Source organism: Bubalus kerabau, chromosome 12 (genome assembly GCF_029407905.1).
Source record: "Bubalus kerabau isolate K-KA32 ecotype Philippines breed swamp buffalo chromosome 12, PCC_UOA_SB_1v2, whole genome shotgun sequence".
Taxonomy (NCBI): domain Eukaryota; kingdom Metazoa; phylum Chordata; class Mammalia; order Artiodactyla; family Bovidae; genus Bubalus; species Bubalus kerabau.
The window spans coordinates 19,787,679-19,800,123 of NC_073635.1; the positions used below are offsets into that span (position 1 = coordinate 19,787,679).

Consider the following 12,445-nt stretch of genomic DNA (forward strand, 5'->3'; position numbering starts at 1 on the left):
TACCAAACCTGTCTGCTTTTGAAATTTCTCTTCATCCACAGTCACCACGTGAGTACAATATCATCTTCAAAATAAACATTTAAAACGGGCCTCTTTGGAGGTTTTTCTCAACCTAACAATATACAGTTCAGATGTTATGTCCTATTCATGTCTGACCTCTGAAAACTTCACATTCATGTTTCTACCTTTTTACCACACTATTTGATCCACAACAGTGCTACATTTCAGCATGAGTTTGATCTGAGTCCCCAACATGGTATCTGGCACATAATACACTCAAAAAATATCTGTTGAAGAGTATGATGTAAATGAAGAACATGTCCATCCCTGCTGTAATGGCAACCCCAGCCCAAGTCACTAATAACTGGGGGCAAAATCTCAGTGGTTTCCAAATTTGGCTACACATCAGAATCATCAGAGGACAAACTACAGAAGCCAAAAAAAAAAAAAAAATATATATATATATATATATATATATACACACACTTTAGATTAGAAGGTGGCAGAGTAGAAAGACTCTTGAGCTCACCTCATCTCACAGGCATACCAAAATTACAACTTGCTTCCCAGTGGTACAGTGGTAAAGAATCTGCCTGCCAATGGTGGAGAAACAAGAGATGTGGGTTCGATCCCTGGATTGGAAGACCCCCTGGAGAAGGAAGTCGCAATCCACTCCAGTATTCTTGCCTGGGAAATTCCATGGACAGAGGAGCCTGGAGGGTACAATCCCTGGGGTCACAAAGTATCAGACACGACTGAGCATGTGTGCACACACACACAAAGAACTACTATGGATCAAAGAGACTGAGTGAACACAAGAACACACACACAACTATGTGTTGCTATGGATCAGAGACCGAAGGTACCTAACAGTCTTTTCTACAACTAAAGATAAAAAGAAAGAACCATAACCAGATATGTGGTGGTGCAAAAACACAATATAGTCAAGACCAACACTTGGGGGTGAGTGACCTACCGACAGGTTGTCCCCAAGGAACAATGAGTCTGAGCTTCCGGGACATTCGGCTTTGGAGGTCAGTGGGGCTTGCCTTTGGGAGTCCCAGGGGGCAGGGGGAAATGGAGACTTCACTCTTAAAGGCTGCACACAGGAACTCATGCTCCAGGGCACAAGCAGGAATTTGAAAAGAGCCTGGGACAGACCTGCCTGCTCATCGTGAAGCGTCTCCCTGAGAGCTGGGAGGCGACTGGAGCTCACCTGGAACACAGAGACCGGCCGTTTCTGGGAGCTCATTCTACCACGTGGACACTGCTGGTAGACCAGTGGCCTACACCATTCTGGAATCCTCTAGCTTTAGCCTCAGTAAGAGCTGTGCCCCTGCTCACTAGCCTACAGGTACCAGTACTGGGAGACCTTGGCCTTCCCGGGTGGCGCAGTGGTGAAGAATCCACCTGCCAATGCAGGAGATGTGGGTTCAATCCCTGGGTCGAGAGGATTCCCTGGAGGAGGGCATGGCAACCCACACCAATATTCTTGCCTCAAGAACTCCACAGATAGAGGAGCCTGGCGGGCTACAATCCATGGAGTTGCAAGAGTTGGACACAGCGACTAAACAGCAGCAGCAACTGGTATACCTCAGGCAGAACAACTGGGGTGGGGACAGAGCCCCACACACCAGCAGACCTGCCGCCTTAAGACCCCCAAGCCCAGAGCCACCCCGGACACAGCCCTGCCCACCAGAGGGCCAAGCCCCGGTGCAGAGACAGCAGACCTGACCACCCTGGGACCCAGCTCTGTCCACCAGTGGGCAGACATCAGCCCCAGACTCCCCGGAGCCCCAGCCCACTCACCAGTGAGCCTTCTCCGGCCTGGGGACCAGCCTCACCCTCCTCAGGACAACCACAGCCCGCCCCCCAGCAGGCCAGTACCAGTCCCGGGACCAGATGGGCCCAAGCCCCGCCCACCAGGAGATAAACCCAATTTCAAGACACCCCTGACCCAAGGACTTCCCAGGTGGTCCAGTGGCTGAGACTCCGCACTCCGAATACAGGGGGCCTGGATTCAATCCCTGGTCAGAGAAGTAGAGTTTGCATGGTACAATTAAGAGTTCGAATATCACAACTAAGACCCAGCACAGGTTTAAAAAAAAAAAAAGACACCCCAGACCCTGTAGCCAGCTGTGTCAGGAACTGACCATACCCACCAGGGGTCTGACACCAGTTCTGGGAGCCCAGGGCCCTGAAGCAAGATCCCAGGACCTGGCTTCATCCACCAGGGGGCAGGACCAGCTCCAGAATCTCCTGGACCCAATTCCTGGTTCCAATGAGCCAGCACCAGCCCCTGGGCGAGCCTCACAGAGTTCCACAGCCTCGTGACCCACCTGCCAAGCAGTGGTCAGCTGCCTCTGTACAAGGCAGGGCCTGGCAACCCATCAGACCAGAGGCCAGCCACACCTTCCAGACAGCCCTCAGTGGTCAGCCTGCCACAGCAGAAAGACCCACACAGAAGGGCACCCCCTACCAAAAGCCACTTCTCCAAAGTCAGGAAACATAACCAATCTCCCCAATACACAGAAATAAACACAGTAAGTTAAATAAAATGAGGTGACAGAGGAACACTTCATCCCAGATGAAAGATACAATCCTAGAGCGAAGCAGAGGCAGAGTTCCAAGTCATGATCATAAAGATGACTAAAGAACTGAGAATAAGAATAAATGAACAGAGTGAGAAATCAGAAGTTCTTAAAAAAGAGAAAACATAAAGAACCACCAAAAGATGACGAATACAATAACTGAAAACACACTAGAAGGAATCAATGGCAGGCTAAGATGATACAGATGGACAGGTCCATGGGCTGAAGACAGAGTAGTGGGAATCACTGCCACTGAACAGAAAAGAAGAATGGAAAGAGGGCAGCTGAGATCACTAAGACAGTAACAATCACACTAACATTCATATTATAGAGAATCCAGAAGGAGAAGAGAGAAAGGGCCCGAGAATACATCTGAAGACACAGAAGCTAAAGACTTGCCTAACCTGGGAAAGAAAACAGTCACCCAAGTCCAGGAACCACAGAGTCCCAAACAGGATCACCCCAAAGAGGACCACACCAAGACATACTGTAATTACAATGGCAAAAACAGAAGATAAAGAGAGAATATTAAAAGCAACAGGGAACAACAAGTTACTTATAAGGAAACTCCCATAAGGACATCAGCTGACTTTTCAGCAGAAACTCCGCAGACCAGAAGGGAGTAGCATGATCGTACTTAAAGTGATGAGAGGGAAAAGCCTACAACCAAGAATACTCCTCTTGACATGGCTCTCGTTCAGATCTGATGAAAATCCAAAGTCTCACAGACTAGCCAAAGCTAAAAATGTTCAGTGCCACCAAACCAACTTTACGACAAATGCTGGAGGAAACTTTTTAGTGGAAAAGAAAAGGCCACACAACTGAAACACGAACATTATAAAAGGAAAAAACTCACTGGTAATGGCAAACATACAGCAAAGACAGTAAATCATTCATGAACAAAGTTAGCAGGAAGGATAAAAGACAAAAAGTGAAAGTGTTCGTGTTAGCTGCTCAGTCCTGTCTCTTTGTGATCACGGGGACTGTAGCCCCGCCGGGCTCCTCTGTCCCTGGGATTCTCCAGGCAGGAATACTGGAGTGGGTTGCCATGCCCTTCTCCAGAAAAGACAAAAGTAACAGTAAAATCATTTATGCCTACAAAAAGAAGGGACAGACAAGACAAACAGATTCAAAATATACGTCAAAAACAGTCATCATGAGGGGAGGAGAGTACAATTGGAGGGCTGTTAAAATGCATCTGAAATTAAGAGATCAACAATTTAAAATAATCATATATACATATACATACATTGCTTATACAAAAGGAGAAGGCGATGGCACCCCACTCCAGTACTCTTGCCTGTAAAATCCCATGGGTGGAGGAGCCTGGTGGGCTGCAGTCCATGGGGTCGCTAAGAGTCGGGCACGACTGAGCGACTTCACTTTCACTTTTCACTTTCATGCATTGAAGAAGGAAATGGCAACCCACTCCAGTGTTCTTGCCTAGAGAATCCCAGGGACAGGGAGCTCAGTGGGCTGCTGCCTATGCGGTCACACAGAGTTGGATATGACTGAAGTGACTTAGCAGCAGCAGCATTTATACAAAAACCTCATGGTACCCATAAACCAAAACCCCAAAAAACAGTAACAGAGAACGAAATTCAAACATAAACTAAAAATAGTCATCAAATCACATGGGGAAGAGAACAAAAGAAGGAAAAAAAAAAACAAAAATAAATACAAAAACAGTCTACAAATAGAACTACAAAACAATTAATGAATGGCAATAATTGCAAACATACCAATAATTACAAATGTAGATGGATTAAATGCTCTCATCAAAAGACAGAGACTGGCTGAATGGATACAACAACATGCTTCCTACAAGAAAGTCATTTCAGATCTAAAGACACATGTAGACAAAGTTAAAAGAAGGAGAGGCATTCCATGCAAGTGGAAATCAAAAGAAAACAATACTGTACCAGACAAAATAGATTTTAAAACAAAGATTGTTAAAGAGGTAAAGAAGGACATTACGTAACAATCACGGGATCAAAGAAGATATAACAATGGAAATATAGACACCCAACATGGGACCACCTAAATTTATAAAGCAAATATTAACAGACATAAAGGGAAAAACTGACAACAGCTCAATAACAGTGGAGAAGTTTAACAGCCCAATTACATCAATGGTCAGATTAACCAGACAGAAAGTCTATAAGGAAACACTGATCTTAAATGACACATTAACCATCTACAGAACAAAAAGACAACCTACAGAATGGGAGAAAATATTTGCCAATGATATGAGTGATAAAGGGTTAATATACAAAACATGTAAATGGCTCATATAATTCAACATCAAAAAAAACACAAAAACCCAACTTGATTGAAAAATAGAAGACCAAAAGGGACATTTCTTTAAAAAGGACATAGAGATAGATGGCCAACAGGCACACGAAAAGATGCTCAACACCGCTAACTCATCAGGGAAATGCAAAAAGTATCATGAGGTATCACCTCACACCTGTCGGAATGGCTATCCTCAAGACCATGAATAGGGGCGTTCCCCGTTGATCCAGTGGGTAGGACTTGGGCTTTCACTGCCATGGCCCGGGTTCAATCCCCCAGGATTCACAGCAGCATTATTTACAACAGCCATGATATGGAAGAAACCTAAGTGTTCATCAACAGATGAACAGATGAAGTTGTGGCGGGGAGGGGGGAGGTGTGTGTACTAGTCAGCCATCAAAAAGAAGGAAATTCTGACATTTGCAACAACATGGATGGACTTGGAGGGTATTATGCTAAGTGAAATCAGTTAGAGAAAAAGACAGATACTGTAATGTTTTCACTTACATGTGGAACCTAAAAATTAAAACAAACTAGTGAATTTAACAGAAAAGAAACAGACTCACAAGTACAGAGAACAAACTAGAGGTTACAAGTGGGGTGAGGGAAGGGGCTGGACACAACACAGCGTTAGGGGATTAAGAGCTACAAACTATTATGTTTTATAATGAATAAGCTATTAGGATATACACTGTACCACAATATAGCCAAGATTTTATAATAAGTATAAATGGAGTATAAGCTATAAAAATGTTGAATCAATATATTGTATATCTAAAACTAATATTATAAATCAACTGTACCCTTGCCTGGAAAGTCCCATGGACAGAGGAGCCTGGTGGGCTGCAGTCCATGGGGTCTTGAAGAGTCAGACACGACTGAGCGACTTCCCTTTCACTTTTCACTTCATGCACTGGAGATGGAAATGGCAGCCCACTCCAGTGTTCTTGCCTGGAGAATCCCAGGGATGGTGGAGCCTGGTGGGCTGCACAGAGTCGGACATGACTGAAGCAACTCAGCAGCAGCAGCATACATGAATAAAAAAGCCAAGGCTCCGTCTTAGACCTGCTGAAGAAAGATTTCCCCCGGTCTAGATGCTGCTGTAACTTCAGCTTGCCTCCCCGATGTTACATCCTATAGCAGAGCTTATCCGAGGAACAGTTCTCATGTCATGACGTTTATTTCTAAAACACCCTCTGGCCTCCACTTTACTTTCAGATTTCACTGGGCATTCACAGTGGTAACTCAGCACAACAGAGCAACAAGAACGAGCCAGCCATCAGGTGGCAAATGTTGGACAAGTGAAAACAGAACCTGGGTTTGTACTTTCGCAGAGTCACTTACTGCTGGAAAAATTATTTAATCTGAGCCTAATTCTGCCTAGTCTATGGTACAAAAATGTGGGCATTAAAAAAGAAAACATAGGGGCCTTCTCTAGTAGTGCACTGGATAAGAATCTGCCTGCCAGTTCAGGGGACACAGGTTCGATCCCTGGCCAGGGAAGATTCCACACGCCGGACTAAGCCAGTGTCCCAACTGCTAAGCCCGCACGCCTGGAGCCCGGGCTCTGCAACAAGAGACGCCGCCGTGATGAGAAGCCCGTGCAACCGCAGCCAAGAGTAACGGCTCCCGCGCGCTGCAACTAGAGAAAGCCCGCGAACAGCAACGAAGACTCAGCGCAGCCAGAAAACAAAAACAAAATATTTGTGAAGCACAGGGCCTGGCATCGTGGGAAATAACTGTTCTCATCCACATCACACACGTGCACACACACCACACGTGTCCACACGCCCTCCCCTTGCCAACACTGCTGCCTGAGGAGGCCTGGTTTATTTTCTCCATTCTGACCAAACGAGCTTGCTTACGGTAACATTCTGGAAGGTGTGTTAGCCCCCACCTCTACGCTGTTGCTTGGGCCGCTCACCTGTTTTGGATATGAGACAAAAGGACAGTGTGTGTGTGCCCCCGTGCCGCACCAACAGGGCCTTCAGAATGAGTACTTCGCACACTAACCCGACTGGGTTTCTTCTCAATGACTTAGGAGAAGCTGTTTCTAAATGTTACGGTATTTACTCCTAAATCTCGCTCCTCTCTAACAATTTTTACATTCCTTGAGGACAGGGACTATGTCTCACCCCTCATTTATTAGTCCCCCAAAGGATCCGGATATATTAATATTTTTCCGCTGTGATGGCTCAACTCTAGTGTCTTTCAGCAGGAATAAAACTAGAGCCTGTTTCTGGGGTTGGGGCATAGCTGAGACACAGCATGCTCATGCTGAAGTGAAAGTCGCTCAGTCGTGTCCGACTCTTTGCGACCCCATGGACTGTAGCCCAACCAGGTTCCTCTGTCCATGGGGATTCCCCAGGCAAGAATGCTGGAGTGGGTTGCCATTTCCTTCTCCAGGGGATGTTCCTGACCCAGGGATTGAACCCGGGTCCCCCGCACTGTAGGCAGACGCTTTACCTGGGAAATGCTCACCGTGGTACCTGCTTTTAGCCTAATATCCAAGAATCAGAGTACTGCTTTTTTAAAAATTTTTCATTGCGAAATACACATTACCGTATTAACCATGGTTAAGTTCAGCAGCATTAAGTCCATTCACATTGTTGTGTACCATCTGCACACAGGACACTTTTTATCTTACGAAACTGAAACTCTGAACCTATTACGTAATCACCCCTTGGACCCCTTCCCCCCCAGCTCCTGGCAACAACCATCTACCCTGACTGCTTGAGGGATCTCATGTAAGTGGGATCATACAGGGCTTGTCATTTTGTGACTGGCTTATTTCACTGAGCGTAACACCCTCAAAGTTCATCCAAGTGGCAGCATGTGTCACAATTTCTTTCTTTTTAAGGCTGCATATTATTGATTTTTGAGAGGGAAAAGATAACTCTAGATGCCCATTTTAACAGACTGCTTTATTTATTAACATGTCACTCTAAACACTGCATAAATACAACCTGTATAACTAGGGTATCAAATGTTCCAGTAAGAAGTTCAAGAGTACATTTTAGGGCTATTTTAAGAAATACAAATACTTCGGCTTTCATAATTATGTCTGATGAAGAAAACAACTCAAAGAATAGTTTTTGTCTCCTGCCGTGATTAACAAAACCAGGTAGAAAAATAAGAGAGCATAATTTAAAAAAAAACACATACACACAAGTACTTTCTGAAGGACTTTTTCCTGGTCTCTTCACTGAATACATACTCATACAAATAACTCAGTAATCTGAGAATTGGTTCTTCACCTATTAGGAACTCGGCAAATATTTGTTGAATGAATGAACTATCTATGGAAATGGATATACTACGTTAATTTGTGCTTTTGTTAAAGTGTTTTTTTTTTTCAAGTAAGAGCAATAGTAAATACACTGAAGTTCTTGCTTTGCCCGGATCATAACCTCTGACAGTGACTGTTATAAATACTACCCATCATGGCTAATAATCAAATTAATGTACATTTCTCAACCTAGTAAGAAAATTCTATCATGCTGCAGTAATAATCCTAATGTAGTAACTCACTGGGCTTTGATCACTTGCAACACGGTCAAGGAAAGGGGGCTGGGATTTCTGGGCTTGTGTTTATTGCCCCCATCAATGAATTTCCATCTTTGAGCCCTCCCCCGCCAACACACACACAGAAACTTTGCTAAAAACAGTAGCTGCAGCATCTCTTCACCCTCTTGTTCATTTGAGCCTGAAAATGTATCTAGTCTCAATTCAGATGGGAGAGCTTCCAAACAGCAAACAGTTCACCAGGGGAGCTTCCACAGAGAGAAATGAATCTGTTGGCCAGAGAGAAAAACAAAGCCTTGCTCTCCAAGCAAGCTCCACAGACACACATGAAGCAAGCTTCAAAGACACACACTGAACACTCTTACTCCCAGAGCCACATTTCATAACCAGACCACCCGCCCCCTAATTTAGATCCTTCTTCAAAGTCAAGTTGTGCTAAATATTATACCTAACACAACCAAAAGGAAAGTCAAATGTGAAAGCTGGTGAAATTTCAAATAAGCAAAATGTATGGTGGTATTTGGCACAGATAAAAACCAATCAAAACAAACTCTGTTAAGTCCTGTAAGAAACTTGGGTTTAAGAACTACTTATTTGAGTCAGACATAGCAAATCTGATGATTCAGCAACCATGATTAAGGAAGCAAGAGAATGATGAATATATCACTATTATCCTCTTACATGATTAGCATTTATAGGGGAAAAGGTGGGGGCATTTAAATTTGGGTTCTCAAATTTAACCTTAATAAAACACTGTTAGAAGTGTTTAGGAGACTCTGATTTATAAAATATTCACCTTCACCCAAGTGAAGTTTCTTCCATTATTAATTTTTCATATAGTTCTACATTACTACTCTTGCATGTACTTAAGCCTTAAGAGAAACCCTGACTAACCGAGAAATTCGTCTTCGTGTAATTACCATTTCAATAGGTTTATATTAAATTGAATATCACTTTGAAGTTAAAAAAAGTCATCAATGATGCAAAAACACAAACAAAACCTCAAACGATCTTAACTATCCCTTCAAAGTGAGGCTACAGACCTGGCAACTAATGCAGCTCTTCAGCCAAGTCCCAAGTCAGCACCTTTCATTCTGGGGGGGGGTGGGGGGGGCCTCTACAGGTCTCACAATTCGTGCACTATCCCAACTCCTGGGAGCAAAAGGGCTGCTGATACATGAGCCAGGAGAGTTGCCACAAACGTCCACTTTCCAACTTTAGAAGTTCCTCTAATCAAAAACAAACAAAAACAAAAAAACAACCAACCAGCAAAACTTTCACCCCTTTACAATGTCCCAGCCAAATGTTAAGGTCACATTCAAAATACACACATCTGGAAATAGTTTAAAATGGGTACAGGAAGAGCCGTGCACTCTTCACATATCCCTACACAGAGAACTGTATCCCAATGTGAGCACGACATGTGATGGTTTGTTATTTTTTACCTGCAGAATTACATCCCTCATAGAGCACAAACGACACGCCTTCACCAGCCCCAGAGCACTCACACAAAACCCAGCAGTCTTGGGCTTCAGTTCTTAAAGGCTCCACATTTACTGGCTTTAGCAATGAATTCCTTTAGGAGAGGGCCATCCATTTGCCAAAATGCTGCAGTCTGTGTGACTTCTGTCAAATGATTGATGCAAAACTTAAAGCAGAATTCTTCTAAATCCTGGACACACACAACAAAAATAAAAACAAGAAGAGGCCTTTTTTTAATTAACTTTGATTGAATTCCTTCTCTCCAGATCCCTCACCCCAAAGCTCTCACCCTCCCCTAGAAGAGATTTGAGGCCAGAAACCTCAAACTAGGCAAACACATGACCACAGGTACAAGGCAGAAAAAATACAAACTATTTTCTCATCACACAGTAAAAGCAATGGTTCCCTTACTCAGGTCTGACTCTTCAAAACACACACAGAGTTGTGGGATGTAGGGGTGCAGTTTCTTCACAATTATCACATAATCCAGTCACTTGAAGACATGGTTTTAAAAAGTTGAAAGCAACTTAAGTCCATATAATATGTTTTACTACATTCAAGCATCAGGGAAAAGCATTAAGATGTGGGTCATTTGGTTCAAGGGAAGAAAAGACTTTTAAGAAACAGAAAAATGATGAAATGATCAACCTAAAGTGACACATTAAAAATAAAAATTCTAAAAAAACAATTTTAAAAAATTTTAAATAAAAATTCCAAAGACCTTAAAATCACTTTCATGCTCTCCTATATAAAAATGTCTTCATTTTTAAAGCCACAAGGAGTAATACACTATAATTTCCACCACACTAATTTCTCAGATAGTCAATCAGAGGAGAAGAGTCACCAGCTACCAACATTCACAGGGGAAGTCTCATACACAAGTGGCAAACCAAGAGTTTAAGAACCGATTTTTGCCTGTGCTAAGACATGCTTTCACCCCCAGCAAAATGCTACTGTGACCTTGTTCCTTCAAATGTTGGAACATACATTTATTACATCAATTAGGTAACCTGGAATGTATACAAAGGTGAAGTCTAACAGCTCGGTTTCTGTAACCTGGCCAGCAATACTGAAGGTCAATATTCAGGGTTCTACCAGACCAGGATCCCAGCAACAGTTAAACTGTAGGGTCTTGGCTTCCTGCATCCCAGCTCCCACCAAATGAGAATATCAGGCAGGGTGGGGAAGGGCTGCTTTCCACACAGAAATGCCCCTTTCAGACCCTTGCAAACAAATGCTTCCTCGTTCTACGAGTCTCTCTGTCCCTTGCTAAAAGAAGCAGGCTCTCCAGTCATATAACCAGGAAGAGAGAAACCACATCTTAAGTCTCTCAGCCAGCTGCTGCCAGAGTTCTATTCCCAGATAACTGAAAACACATTTAGATTGTTAGCGCAGTCTCTGGATCCATGGTTTGGTTTTGTTTTGCTTTAAAGTAAGAGATTCCTGGTGAGCTAAATGGACAGCTGAATGCCCTACAACATAAAACATTCTCTCTCACATTGTTATTCAGGAAAAAGCACTACTCCTGGTATTATAACTCAGTGGTTAATAAACAGCTCTAGGGACTAAATTACATTCCATAAAAAGATGAAAATCACATTTTAATTTATCAAAAATATGTAACGTTTATTATCTACATATAAATGAGAAAGAAGGACCCAGTCATAGCATAAAAAGTCCTTCAAACCATGTCATGTATCAGATATGGATCTTTAGGTATTTAAATTTTAATTATACAATTTCAAGTTCAAAGGTGAAATTAAATTCTGACACTGCAAAACTGTACCACTTCTCAGCCTGAATGGAGGGGAGTTTGGGAGAGATGGATACATGTGCACGTATGGCTGAATCCCGTCACTGTCCGCCTGAAACCATCACAGCATCGCTTGTTACTCGGCTATTTGTTGTTGCTGTTCAGTCACTAAGTTGTGTCCAACTCTCTGCAACCCCATGAACTGCAGCACGCTAGGCTATTCTGTTCTTCATATCTCCGGGAGTTTGCTCAAATTCATATCCACTGAGACGGTGATGCTATCTAACCATCTCATCCTCTGCCACTCCCTTCTACTATAACCCCATACAAAATAAAAAGTCCAAAAAAAAAAAAAAAACTTAACCTCTCCTGTATCTGCTAATTTGGAATTAAAGATCTTTGTAGTATAATGAAAAAGTGAGTTTATTCAGTTTATCAATTGTATAGATTACCTGGGGTATAAACTGTTAAGAACTTTTTTATATAGCACAGGCATACAAAGTGAAAAGTGTTAGTTGCTCAGTTATGTCTAACTCTTTGCAACCTCATGAACTATAGCCCACCAGGCTCCTCTGTCCATGGAATTCTCCAGGCCAGAATACTGGAGTGGGTAGCCAATCCCTTCTCCAAGGGATCTTCCAGACCAAGGGATCAAACCTGGGTCCCCCACAATGCAGGCATTCTTTACCGTCTGAGCCACCAGGGAAGCCCCAGGTATACAAATGGGGCTTCTAAACTGTCAGTTCACAACTCTATGAAAATAGTTTTATCAAATTGCTTTGTCTTCCCCTCCATTTAG

The 12,445-nt window shown here is 43.2% G+C and overlaps 1 protein-coding gene across 21 annotated transcripts in view; it reads right to left on the bottom strand.

Moving 5' to 3' along the window:
• Nucleotides 1–2,482: 2,482 nt before the first annotated feature.
• Nucleotides 2,483–12,445, bottom strand: part of RCBTB1 (RCC1 and BTB domain containing protein 1) — a 63,297-nt gene continuing 53,334 nt past the window's right edge. For 17 of the 21 annotated variants that reach the window (XM_055542181.1, XM_055542170.1, XM_055542177.1 and 14 more), the window contains one exon: nucleotides 7,792–10,083. In XM_055542181.1, coding sequence (XP_055398156.1) covers nucleotides 9,943–10,083 — 141 coding nt within the window. In that variant the 3' untranslated portion in view covers nucleotides 7,792–9,942. Of the gene's footprint in view, nucleotides 5,955–7,791; nucleotides 10,084–12,445 lie in introns of those variants that run through there. The other 4 variants (XM_055542183.1, XR_008700907.1, XM_055542182.1 and 1 more) reach the window with 4 other exon arrangements.